This window comes from Marmota marmota, unplaced genomic scaffold (assembly GCF_001458135.2).
Source record: "Marmota marmota marmota unplaced genomic scaffold, marMar, whole genome shotgun sequence".
Classification (NCBI taxonomy): Eukaryota; Metazoa; Chordata; class Mammalia; order Rodentia; family Sciuridae; genus Marmota; species Marmota marmota.
The window spans coordinates 1,818,978-1,832,207 of record NW_026000172.1 but is presented as its reverse complement, the minus strand read 5'-3'; the positions used below and the strand labels follow the sequence as shown (position 1 = coordinate 1,832,207).

General features: G+C 53.7%; 1 protein-coding gene across 4 annotated transcripts in view; it reads right to left on the bottom strand.

Annotated features, from left to right (window-relative positions):
• Smyd1 (SET and MYND domain containing 1) overlaps positions 1-13,230 on the bottom strand; it is a 31,710-nt gene that overhangs the window by 11,029 nt on the left and 7,451 nt on the right. For all 4 annotated transcript variants that reach the window (XM_048787815.1, XM_015506373.2, XM_015506372.2 and 1 more), the window contains exons 3-5: positions 3,340-3,516; positions 2,681-2,894; positions 124-254 (exon numbers count right to left, since the gene is read on the bottom strand). In XM_048787815.1, the coding sequence (XP_048643772.1) occupies positions 124-254; positions 2,681-2,894; positions 3,340-3,516 (522 nt within the window). The remainder of the gene's footprint in view (positions 1-123; positions 255-2,680; positions 2,895-3,339; positions 3,517-13,230) is intronic.

Sequence of the window (13,230 nt, the reverse complement as noted above, 5' to 3'; positions counted from 1 at the left end):
GGTTCCAACTGGGCGCACAGGGGACTTTCACCGCAGTTCAAGGTGGAAGGCCCACTCTGGTTAAGTGAAGTCAACAGACATGGGAGGCCGCCTGTCCCCGCATGCCCTTTCAGCTGGACTCACCTGCCATTGTTGAATATGACAGTGCAGTTGGGCCAGCAGTCGTGGTTAACCAGCCCCAGGTTGGGGAAGATGCCCACGCCCACAGCCTGCAGGCCTCTTTGATCGCTGAGAGTAAACCCGTTGCAGTTGATCTACCAGAGAAAGAGACCAAAGGGCCGTCAGGGACACCCGCAAGGCAAAGGCCACCCAGCTTCGAGGGAGCCTGAAGCCAGGGAGCCTAGGGGATGCCCCTGCTCTGCGTCACTCCAGATGACCCACAGGGGAGAGCAACCCGGAGCCCCATCTTGGCAAAAGTGCATCAGCACCTTGAAGCTGGCCCAGGTTCTATTCTAAAAGGGCTCAAGATGGAAATGCCGGGTCCCTGGCTGGGCTCGCGTGAGTCCCCCTGGGCACGCCGAGGTTCCCCTCTATACCCTCGTGTAGGAGCACACAGCCCATGCCCTTGCCTGTCTCTCTCCTCCTTTCTTTGCCTGCCCTCTCACAGTTCCCGTAGCTGCCGCGACATAAAATTGACAACGCTCTTGGACTATTTTTTAATCTGGCATATAGTTATTTCTTGTTTTTTCCAGTACTGGGATTGAACCGGGGGTGTTCAACCACTGAGCTGCAGCCCCAGCACTTATTAACTGTGAAACAGGGTTTCTCCAACTTGCCATCCTCCTGTCTCAGCCTCTGAGTCCCGGTTTGTATTTCCTGTTCACAAATTTGAAAAATCAGAAGAGGGCCATATTTAATGTGTCTCTGAAACGTAAGGCAAATCAAGTTGCTACTACAGATGTAGCAGTCAAATGATTTTCTTTTCCTTAAAAATAAGTCGTTCTTTCTAGAAACAGGTTCTAAACACTTGCTCTCAGAGCACGAGACGCGTGCAAGAGCGCACACCTGGAGTGTGTCAGTGACTGCGTCTGGGTAACGGAAACAGCACGCCTGTGTGTCCCGGCCTGGTGGTTGGTACTGGAGAAGGCCACCTTCCCACAACTCTCCTCAGACATGGGCACACCCGTGAGCACCAGCCACACTTCTTTCCTCTCTGAGCTCTGGTGTCCCATCTGTAGGTTGAGTCAAATGGACTAGAGGAACTCTAAGGATCCTCTCAGCTCCAGGCTCTGGTAGTTATAGGACCGTGGCTCTCATCCCCAGACCCCTAGGGACGCCCAGGGTGTGTCTGTCACAGCAGCTCGCCGCAGGGCTAACAGAAGTAAGGACAGATGCCCTGGCACCAGACAGGCTGCTTCCAGACCTTCCTCAAGCAACAACTGTGTGGCCTTCAGAGATCACACAACCTCTCTGAGCCTGGGTTCTCTGTTCTATAAACGAGGGCCCTCACCTTGTGTGGTGACAATTCATGACACAATCTGGGGGGAGAGGCCATGATGGCTACCTTTATGGGTCAGCATGGCTGGACCATGGTGCCCAGGTATTTAATTTGGTCAAACCTTAGTATGTGTGTTTCTGTAGAGTTGTTTTTTAGATGAGATTAACTTTTAAACGAGTGAACTTGGAGCCAAGCAGAGTGGCCACCGCTTTGCAGGTGGGTCCTGATCAGCAGCAGACCTTGACATAGGAGAGACTGATCTCCCCTGAGCAAGAGGGACTGGTGGGGCAGACTGCCTTTGGCTCAAGCCCAGCTCTTCCCTGGGTATCCAGCAACCCCTGGACAGAGTTGCCTGAGCCAGTCCCTTAAAATAAGTCCCCACCCCTCTCTCCATGGTCAGGCCTGGAGAGGCAGCAAGTGTGACCTTCTTGTTGCTATTCCGCAGACCCCCTCCTCATCCTCATCACCAGCACCATGGGAGAGGCCGAGGCCCACTGGCCAAGGAGCTCCTGATCCACAGGCCCCACCCCTACCTCCTGGACCTGGTGGCTCCCCTGGCTGGGCTGCCCCCTCCACAAGCCCAATTTCACTGGCTGCACAAGGACCCACTGCTCCAGTGCCCCCTCAGTCCTGCCCTGCAGACCTGGGGAGAGGAAGGGCTTTAGTTCCAAGGTGACTGGTGGGCAGGGAGGGATGGGGATCAGGTCTTTGTTTTCATTTCAGACTGAAGAAAGTTTACCAAGTGCTGATAAGCAGGAAGATAAGTTGTCATTCAGAAATGATGCAGAAATAGTGTGTGGACGGGATGGCAGGTTCAGTCAGGGCCGGACAGATCCCAGATCAAGCAAAGCCATGGAGGGTCAGGGCCAGGTCTCATCTAAAAGCTCTGTGCTCCTCCATCCACTGGTCCCCTCCTGACTCTGCACCAGCACTTCCTGGAAGCTTCTTGGCTGGACAACCCCCTCTGTCCCCGTCTCCCCTCTTTACTAGGAATAACACTCCAGGGTCTCTAGTTTCAAATAGGACTATTTAGAGGCCTGTCCCTGGGCTCCTAAGGGGAAGCAGCAGATGCTCCTGCTGCATGGTTGCCCACCCACCCAAAGGCTGGAAGGGAAGCAGGGAGGAGAAGACAGAGGTGGGGCAGGCCGCGGGAGGAGGGTGGGGCGGGGCCGGAGGGGAGTGGAGGGGCCGGAGGGGAGTAGAGGGGCCGGAGAGGAGTGGAGGGCGGATCCGGCGCCGTACCACTCCGAAGATGTGGGAGATGTACTGCATGCTGAAAGTTTGGCTCTGGGGCGGCCAGTACTGCAGGAACGTGTCCACGTCCACCCGCAGCTCCTTCTGCTCCTCCTCCCCAAAGTGTTCCACGTGGTTCTGCAGGTCGTCCACCGACACCAAGCAGCCCTCGGTGAGCCCGCTGCCCTCTCTCTCCACCCGCCACATGATGCGTGCGGCCAACCTGCGGGAGGGCAGCGTTAGGCAGGCCACGCTCCCAGTCACCGTCACGGTCACGCTGCGTTCATTCAGCTGCGGCTGATGCACGCCAGGCCCCATGTGCAGGGGCAAGGGTGCCCAGAGCGCTCAGGCCGGGGCAGCCGGGTGACTGGGAGACCACTGTAAGTGGACAGTACTCTTCTTTCCCACCCGTTGTCAGATCCCAGCTCCTGCCATTGTTTCTAGAGAAGCCAAAACCGTGGTTTTCCTGAATGTGGAAACCCCCATGTCTCAACCCTGGCAGGTCAGCTGTTACATACAGGGCCCTGGACGGCCTGCAGAGCCTGCCTGCCGAGCCTGCCTGCTGTGCTCTGTGAACTCCACCGGCCTCCCTCTTAGCCGGGTGGGGGGAACGGCAGGAGTGAGCAGCCCAGGGCCCTGGAAGTCCCTCCTGGTCTGCAGGGCCTGACCTGATATTCTCATTGGGTGCCTTCCCGTGTCTCTTGAGGGCCGAGCACTCCTTCTTGTGGTCCAGCCAGGCGTCCTTCTGGCAGGTGCGGTCGCAGTAGTGGGCGAACTTGCACTGACCGCAGCGGTGCAGCTTCTCCTGCCTCTTGAAGCAGGTGTGGCACACTACAGTCACCAGGCTGGCAGGGCAGAGAGAGCAGGTCAGGGGTCTCAGTGCTCCGGCTGACAGCACTCAACCCCCACAAGAGAGGTTCAAAGAAAAGACACTTATTTGGGCTCAGAGTTCAGGTCGGGTTCGGGTTCACCTCTGGGGTGGCCTTTTTGGTTTGTTGTGGTTGGTTTGGTTTGGGGCACTAGGGGTTGAACCCAGGAAGCTCTACCACAGAGCCACAGCCCAAAGAGACAGGTTGGCCTCAAAATTGGGATCCTCATGCCTCAACCTTCTAACTTGCTAGGATTACAGGCTACACCCACCTGGCTATGGTGGCCTCCAGGGGGAGGCAGCCCAGGGAGCCACAGGGAGGGTTCCCTGTGGGTGTGTGTGCGCTCCCTGGTCCCTTGAAGCCACAGCTTCATCTTGGGCACTGGAGCCTCGCAACCTGAAGACCTAGTCCTATTCTGCCCACGGGTCCCGCTGCAGGCCACAGTCCTGGATCTCCACCTCCAACGCCTTGCCGTAGGGCAGGGCCACACCTGGCACAGGAAGCCCTGATATGCACTGAAACCATACCTACCCCAGTGGGGAGACCTGGGCTCAGGAACCAGCTCTGTGGGCTGGTCCTCATCACTCCAAACTCCAGACTCCCGCCTTTCAGATGAGGGGCCTGAGCTTCCCAAGGTCCCCTCTAGTTCTGGCCATCCTGCAGCAGGCATTTCTCGTGGCCCTGTGGGAGACACCTCTGCCCTCTGCATGCCGGTGCCTTTGTTTGCACTGTGATTACATAACAGTGGGCTGTCAATACACAGTGACACATGCTCACGACGGAACAGGACCATCTGGCCCATTTCATGTAGCCATTCTTAAATTCATAACATGGGTGACCAGGTCTGCACACTCTGCCCCCGCACAGTCCTGGGTTTTGCTACAGGAAGAATAGGTCACCGATGTCACCTGAGAAATTCTCCCAGCTCAGAGAGAGGCTGGGAGGGAGGGTGGGAAATGCATGCCCATTAGAGGGCCAGTCTTCTTATCCCAGCTTCCGGCCTCCCGTGTTCCCTGCAGAGAGCCATGTGCCCCGTGTCGCCCCACCATTAATAAAGAAGGACACAGGCCACACAGGAAATAGTTTTAGACGTAGCCTGACACCAGGCAAGTGGCCTCTGGAATGAAGCCCAGCGTCTCAGGTCCCAGCTGCACATTTGTGCCTTTAACCTGAGGTCCCCCACACCTCTCCAGGCCTCTGGATCTACAGGCCATGCCTCTCCAGGTCTGTCTCTCCACATTTTGGGGAAATCTGTAAATCTTGAAGTTGACCATAAAGTACTCACTTATACAACTACCTTGAGCACTGTAAATTAAGCCCCCAATAAATAGATTAAGCAAAGAGAGATGTGATAGCTTGAAAAACCTTTAATTTAGGGCATTGCCGGTGTTATCTGCTGATCCCGTAATGGGGACATCAGCCTAAGGATCCCGAGGATGTCCACCGGAGGCCACCCTGAGATTGCAGGCTCATGTCATCCCTAACTACCTTCCCACACCCACCTGTCACCAAGCTTCCTTTAGCAGAGAGGTGGGGAGCCCCCAAACACACCCCTCACTCTAGAGATGGCCCAGGATCCCTTGAATGTGTGTTCCTGGCCTTCCTAAATAGATCCCTGAGCCGCTATTGACATGTGCTGGACTTTTCTCCCCTCATGTACGTCTAGGACCCCGCTGTTCCTGGGTGGAGACCTCCTCTCTCTGGGACTCCCTGGCGCCCTCTTCTCCCATCATGGTGGGCAGCAGATGTGGACACCCAGGCTAGAGTCGGCAGTCTACACAGGGATCTCAAAAGGCTAAGAAAACAGGCATTTAGGGGCAGCTTGAGCCAGAAGGAACTCCACAGGCCCCCCCAAGTGCCACGATCCCTGGGTCCCTTCCTGACTACGAATCTTAATTCCCAGGGAGGAAAGCTTGGCACCTCTTCCAAGGACAACGCTGGTGGCCAGTCTGTTTGTTGGTCAGCTTCAATCTGCCTCCACAGAAGCCATTGCCTGCACGCTCATGGGGGGCACTGGACCCTTGCCCCAGGGGATCAGTCTTCCAGAATGGGAACCCCCTGCCTGCTTCCCCCTCGTTCCCTGCTCCAAGTGAGAGGCTCACAGCTCCTTCAGCAGGAACAGTGTGGCCCCTGGAGTCCTCCCTCCTGGGTGGCCTCTGATGTTCCCTGCAGTCAGAGGAAAGTGGGCATAACCATGTCATCAAGCCAGGTCCAGGGGCCAGTGCAAGGGGTCAGACTCGGGGGCCAGCCCATGGCCAGGCCCCATGTTCCCACAGTGGCATCAAGAGGGGGAGACACATGCAGAGCCAGCAGAGGGCACTGCATGGGCTGCTGCTCCAAGCCAGGCCCAGGCTTCCCACAGAGTCCAGGCGGCCCCCAGCCACCCACCGGCAGACCCAGCACCCTGCTCTGTCCCCACCGAGATGCATTGCTGGCAACTTGTTAGTGACCCTGAAGTGCTCCAGGGTGTGGAAAGTCAGTGCTTATTTGTAAGTTAGGGAGATTCAAGGTTATCCCCACAGTAACATCCTCCTTGCTCTGCCACCTCCGTCCCCACAAGCTTCCCTGTGACACAGAAGGAGGAGTTCCTTCGCATACTTAGAATTGCACAGATTCTACAGCCCCCATCAGGAGCCACAGGGGTGCACCAGGAAGAAGGCCGCTGTTGTCAAAGCCCAACAGAGCGGGCACATGAGCTACCACGGGGCCTGGCCAGAGTGTGCAGTCCCCGAGCCCCAGAGAAGGGGAGCTACAGGTCCCGCACCTCTCTCTCTCTCTCTCTCTCTCTCCTCTCTCTCTCTCTCTCTCTCTCTCTCTCTCTCTCATAAGTCAGAATTGCATTCTTTGGCAGGAGTTTGAAGTTCCTTAGCAGAGACTGGCTTGCTGAAGAACACGAGAGAATAGACCCCAAAAGGCTCCATATATCATCTCCTGGCCACTCAGAGGTGAAGACACTTTACAATCCCCGTGTCCAGGATAGAGAATAGTATCACAATGAGGTCCCACTTACACTTCCTGGATCTCGACTTTGCACTTCCATTAGTTTCTTTTACAAAAATACGTTAGTGTAAAAATCAAATTATAAATAGTCTTCAGACCCTCCTAAGCTCTCCCAAAGGCCCGAGCCCAATCAGAGTCTCTGCCTATCCATAGGGCACTAAATATTCTTTATAGGGACAGAATAGATACACAATCAACCACACATATTTAAAATATATTCTTCTGGGCTGCGGGTGTAGCTCATTGGTAGAACACATGTCTACATGTACAAGGCCTTGGATTCAATCCTCAGCACCCTCCCCCAAATGTATGTGCCAGCCAGCTTTCTGTTACTATAACAAAATACTTGAGATAATCAGCCTAAATTATTTTTGATACTGAGGATTGAACCCTGGAGTGTTTAACCACTGAGCCCTTTTTATGTTTTATTTTGAAACAGGGTTTCACTAAGTTGCCAAGGCTGATCTCAAACTTGCAATTCTCCCAAGTCACTGGGATTCCAGATGTGCACACCAGGCTAGCTAAGACAGTCCACTTAGGAAGAGGAAAGGTTTATTTCAGCTCACAGCTTGGGACATTTCAGTCCTCGGTCCGCTGGCCCATTGCTTTTGGCCTGTGGCAACGTGGTACATCCTGGTGGGAGCCCATGGCAGAGGAAGCTGCTCACCTCGTGGCAACCAGGAAGCAAGGAGAGGAAGAGGAGGAGGTGGCGCCTCTTCAAGGAAGCACCCCAGTGGCCTAACCTCCTTCCAGCAGCCCCGCCTCCTGAAGTTTCCACCATCATCCAAAAGCACCACAGGTTGAAGACCAAGCCTCTAGTCCGAGTCATCCGTGGGCTGTGTGTGTGAGCCATGTGCATTTGAGCGCATGAGGGGAGTGGCCTGACGTTGCTGCCTATTGTGTGCCTTTCCTCTCGCTCTGCCTGTGATCCCACACAGCACCTGAGATGGGTGTGGCCTCCCAAGAGGCCAGTCAATCCTCTGACCCCAAGACACAACAAGCAAGACTCCACCCTTCAAAATCCAATCCCTTGCCTTATTGGGGTGGAACTTTCTTTTTTTTTTTAAAGAGAGAGAGAGAGAGAGAATTTTTCAATATTTATTTTTTAGTTTTTTTTGGCGGACACAACATCTTTGTTTGTATGTGGTGCTGAGGATCGAACCCGGGCCGCACGCATGCCAGGCGAGCACGCTACCGCTTGAGCCACATCCCCAGCCCTGGGGTGGAACTTTCTCAAACGTCTTTCCCCTAAATAAAAACAGGGGTTTGGGGTATGCTCACTCTCTTGCTCCTTCCAGCGCTGGAGCTCCCCCTTGGGGTCACCAAACTGTCCTGCCTTAGAAACTTATGTTCATTTGCTGCATGTTTCTTCACCGTTTTCATAGTTATTTATACAACCAGCTCCCTTAAACCCAGTTCATGTCACCAGTCCAGCCAGCTGGTGATAGCCTTTGACACATGGGCTTTGGAGGGACATTCAAAATTCAAGCTATAAGCCAGGCATGGTGGTACACACCTGTAATCCCAGCAACTTGGGAGGCTAAGGCAGGAGGATCAAGAGTTTGAGGCTGACATCAGCAACTTTGTGCCACCCTCATCAACTTGGTGAGACCCTGTCTCAACAGAAAAAATCAAGAAGGACTGGGGATGTAGTTCAGTGATAAAGTGTCCCTGGGTTCAATCTCTAGTACAAAAAAAAAAAAAAAAAATTCAAACTATAGGAACCTACTCCAGCCCCTGAAAGCTCATGTCCTTTTCCCCAAGCAAAGTGCATTCAGGCCACCCTGAAAGTGTGTACGCTTGGACAGATTCCAACAGGTACATCTGTCCACAGACCATCACCAAGAGGGCGCACACATCTGTCCACAAGACCGTCACCAAGATGGTGCACATCTGTGTACCAGACCATCACCAAGATGGTGCACATCTGTGTACCAGACCGTCATCAAGATGGCGCACACACACATCACAACCAGAAGTTCCTTCCTGGCTCTGAACTGCCTCACAGGAAATGGAGACATCACCATTGTCCCCTCCTGGCTGCTTGTGGTGTGGCGTTCCCTTTCATCAAGAGCGTCTTCTGTGCTGGTGTGTTAGCTTCCAGGCCTCGGCACACCTGAGAGCCTTTCCTTGGGGAAGGAGGAACAGCAGGAGACGCCACCTCTGGGACATCAGGACCAGATGGCACAGAAACACAGGCAGGAAAGAGGGTGGCTAGCAAGACCTGGGGCGGGACTGTTAGAAGCTGCACAGTGGTGCCTGCTGTCACTTGGCACTCCATGACTGTCCCCTCCAGGGTCATCCATCAGAGAAAACCCCACACTGGGACTGTCTAATGCCTTACACTCAAATTGGTATTTGTTTTTTAAAATATACATTTTTTAATCTTTATTTTGTTTATTTATTTTTATGTGGTGCTGAGGATCGAACCCAGTGCCTCACACGTGCAAGGCAAGCACTCTGCCACTGAGCCACAACCCCAGCCCCCAAATTGATATTTTTAGAGCATCTAATATACCTCATATTTTAGTCACATATATAAATATAATGTATATTCATATTTCATGGATACATTGAAATTTGCAAAAACTTCAAAAATTTATGAAATATTAAAAATATCACAGTGCCCAGGTCACTGTTTTAAAGGTTAAATACTGGGGGCTGGGGGTGTAGCTCAGTGGTGGAGCACATGCGTAGCAAGAGGAAGGCCTTGTGTTCAATCCCCAACAACCCCCAAATTCTTAAATATTTTTTAATAAAAAATAAATCTTAAACCAAGCATGGCAGTGCACACCTGTGATCCCAGCAGCTCAGGAGGCTGAGGCAGGAGGATGGAGAGTTCAAAGCCAGCCTGAGCCACTTAGCAAAGCCCTAAGCAATTCAGCAAGACCCTAAATAAAATAAATAAAAATATTCAAAAGGGCTAAGGACGTGGCTCAGTGGTTAAGTGCCCCTGGGTTTAATGACTGGTACAAAAAAAATTAATAAATTAAATAAATCTTAAATGTGAATAGCTCTAGGCGATCACCTGGCATAATAGACGTTTGACGTTTGTGTTCACTGCTTGGCCTAACCCACGTGGTATCACGGGATTGGAGACGTGGCCAGCACAAGCTGAAGGAGTCTCGTCCCCAGAGCAGCTCTCAAAGCGAACACAGCAGCCCGGCCTGCTGTATCAGGGAACAATGGTGCCACTGAGAGTCTGTCCAGTCAAACCCCGGGCAGAAGACAGTGTTTTTAAATGTGCCAATGTGAAGGTCAGTCAACAGCAACTGTTCAGAACATGGGTTTTAGCAGGCAGGAGCCCACGGTCTGACATGGTCGAGGGCTGAGGGTCATGATGACAGTAGAAACAGATGAGTAGGACTTGGTTGTCATTGATTTGTAACTGTGCAGACAATGCCCCCTATGGCCTGCCCCTGGCTGGACCCCTATCCCGCCTGCCCTGGGTCTGCATGGCCCGAGGTTCACTAGGGTGTGTTTTCCTGGCCTGGCACTTGTCCCCAGCTCCCAGGAGCTGACTTAAATCACTTCTACTAAGGCCTGAATTTAGAATAATCCACTTGCAATGAACTATAGCCAAATTATGTTCCTAAGAATAAATTCCAGAGGGTTGGACCATGCGGCTTCAAGGTCAAGAGCAACCACTTTGGGGAGGAGGCTGGAGACAGAGCCCTGGCTGCTCCTGTGAGGCCTTCACCCTTCACTCCAGGCTGAGTGACAGGAAGCCTTCCAATCACTGATTGTCGCCTGCCTCGGATCAGTAAGCCTATCAGTGCAATGTCCCACCTCCTTCCACCTCGTCACTTCCCCATAAGAGGCTTTCATTCCTCTCATAAAAACTAAATGTGCAGTGGGACAAATCTGACATCGTAAACGTGACCATCGGGATGGCCTTTTCTCACCCTGACTAGCGTGGGTCCGAGTGTGAGCGAGTGCTTCCTCCAGAGCCAAGGGAGGAAGTCGGCTTGGGATCCATCCTGCAGTTCCCCGGGCCTGGAGCCAGCTTCAAAGGCCGGTGAAACCCAGGAAGCATTGCAAGTTAGCTCCAAATCCCGGTCCCCTTGGGACAGGCGGCCCCTCTTTCGGCTACCTGCCGCCCTAGCCCTGAACCGCACCTGCAGACTGCGGCCCTGGCTCACTACACACACATTCTCGGAGGTCCTGCTAAATCCATCTTCTGCTGCCAGGTCTGAGGGGCCTGGGATTGTGCCCTTCCTGTTCTGGGGGGACACTGATGCCTCCACTTTCAGGAACGAGAAAGTAGAGATGGGAGGAACCTGGATCCTGCTCCTTCCAGGGAGCACACTGGGAAATACCAGGTAGATAGGAAGAGGAAGCTTATTTAGAAACAAGAAGAAGGAGAAGCCTAGCCCTCTGGTCCTCACCTCTCCTCATCAGTGGTGTGTGTGACCTTCTCACGGGAGGAGTGGCAGGGAAAACCTCCAGAGTTTTTGGATAATGTGGAAGGTCAAATCTGGAGTCAGTTAGAGCTGGGTTCAACTCCTGACTCCAATATCTGCTGGCTGTGAGACCTTAGCAAGTCCCCTAACCTCTCTAAGCCCTGATTCCTTATGTGAAGATGGGAATGGCAACACCTACATCTTGATATCTTTTAGACTAATATTTGTTGCTTTTGAAAGAAACATCATTACTGCTTTTAAATTAAAGCAAGAAGAAATTTACAAAGAAGTTCTACATTCAGTGTGATTTTTTTCAGGATTTAATGATTTTGATATAATAGGTGTGAAGTAGCCAGCATAGCCTGGCACCGGGTGGGTGTTCCCTGGATGGCAGCCTGGCCCGCCCATCACACGGGGAGGTTGGTCAGGTGACCTCTGAGCCCCTGCTCTCCTCCAGCTCCTCCTGCTCTCCAAGGTGCCTGAGAGGAGGAGAGTACAGCCGGGTATGGAGACCCTCCTGGTGGGACCAGGGCCCCTCCCAGATGGAAGTACCCCCATCCCTTCCCCCAGCACAGAAGAAAGTCCAAAAGAAGCAAATCCCCAAATAACTGCTTGGATTTTGGGAGAGTGTGGTCCCACCAGGCTCAGCAAGACTGCCTCCTGGGCTCCCAGGTGCCCTTCACACAGGAAGTGGCAGCTCTCTTTTGTACAGAGCTCCGAGTTTCCAGAGGTGTATGGAGTCCTTTTCTTTTTTAAATCCTCACCGCAGCCTTTGGAGCTCCGATGGTCAGGTGGTCATTGTCCCGCAGGGGTCTCACCCAAGTGCCTGCTGCTGCACCCACTCCCAGCATGAGGGCAGACGCCCCAGAGCCCACTGCCCTCCTACAGCCCGTGTGTCTTGTCCTGGCTGCTGGTCCCCACTCGCTCCTCGCCCCGCAGCTGTGCCCTGTGCTCTATCACCTGTCAGCGTCAAGAGGGACGGAGGGCAGTTGCTGCTCCACTCCTTGTATGGAAATAGTCACAGACAAATGCAAAGTCGAGGTGTGCACGCAGTGGGCGGGCCAGCTGAGGCTCAGAGAGCGCCCCCCCGGCTCCACAGGCTGCCGGGACGCTGGGGGAGGGGTTCTTCAAGAGCACCCCTTCCAGCTCCCAGACAACTCCAGTGTCTCAAATTCCTTTTCTCACTCCTTCTTTCCTTTCTTCACCCTTCCCCCCACTCCTCCCCTCCTCCTTCTTTTCACAAGTCTTTACTGAGCATCTGTTATGTGCTGCACACTGAGGTAGGTAATGGAGGGCCTGAACACAGGGAAGGCTGATCTCGCCCTCCTGCAGTCCCCAGGCTGGCCTGGGACACAAACACGTATGAAGGCAACACCATCAGGTCAGGGAGAAGCCCTTACTTCACTGAGGTGGAGCTGTCACCTGGGAGAGGAGGCATTGTTCTGGCCCCCCAGATGGGCTGTGTGCACACTCGGAGGCCCAGGTCTCCTGCGTGAGTTGGAGGTGGGTGAGCAGCGGGCGGGGTGCTCTAGGAGACAGGAGTGGCCAGCTCTTGGGGAGATTGCAGGAGGCACCATACTGGGAAGGGATGTTGGGAAAGTGACCAGGCTTGGGGGACGTGGACTGCCCTCTCAGTGCACGTCCCCATCCTGCAGGCCCAGGGGCTCCCACTGATGGCCTGTGAAAGAGGAGCAACAGGAGCAGAGCTGGCTGCTCCGTTTCTCCCCAGACATCTCCCTGCTGTGCGTTTCAGGCCCAGTGGCCCTGAGGGACGTTGCTGTGCTGCTGTTCACTGTCCTGTGTGCCTAAGCATACACTGGGTGGCATGGCATCTCTGGAGGAGGCCCGGGATGGCCTATCCATCTCTACCACTTTCTTGTTTGTTTGTTTGCTTTTGGTACCAGGGATTGAACTCAGGAGCCCTCGACCACTGGGCCACATCCCCAGCCTTATTTGTATTTTATTTAAGATAGGGTCTCACTGAGTTGCTTAGCGCCTCGCTGTAGCTGAGGCTGGCTTTGAACTCATAATCCTCTTGTCTCAGCCTCCAGAGCTGCTGGGATTACAGGCCACATTTTATTGAAAGGCTGACTCTTGGGGTTTTCCCTGCCACTCCTCCCGTGAGGAGGTCACACACCCCATACCTGCATGCTAGCCCTGCTCCATCCGTGTCCACGCCCCAACCTGAGACTCTGCTCAGCCCTCAGAAGCACATGAGTGACGATGACATCTCTGCGGAGATGATTTGCCTAAATTTTTAAAAAGCAACCCATTCTAAGTCTGCCAT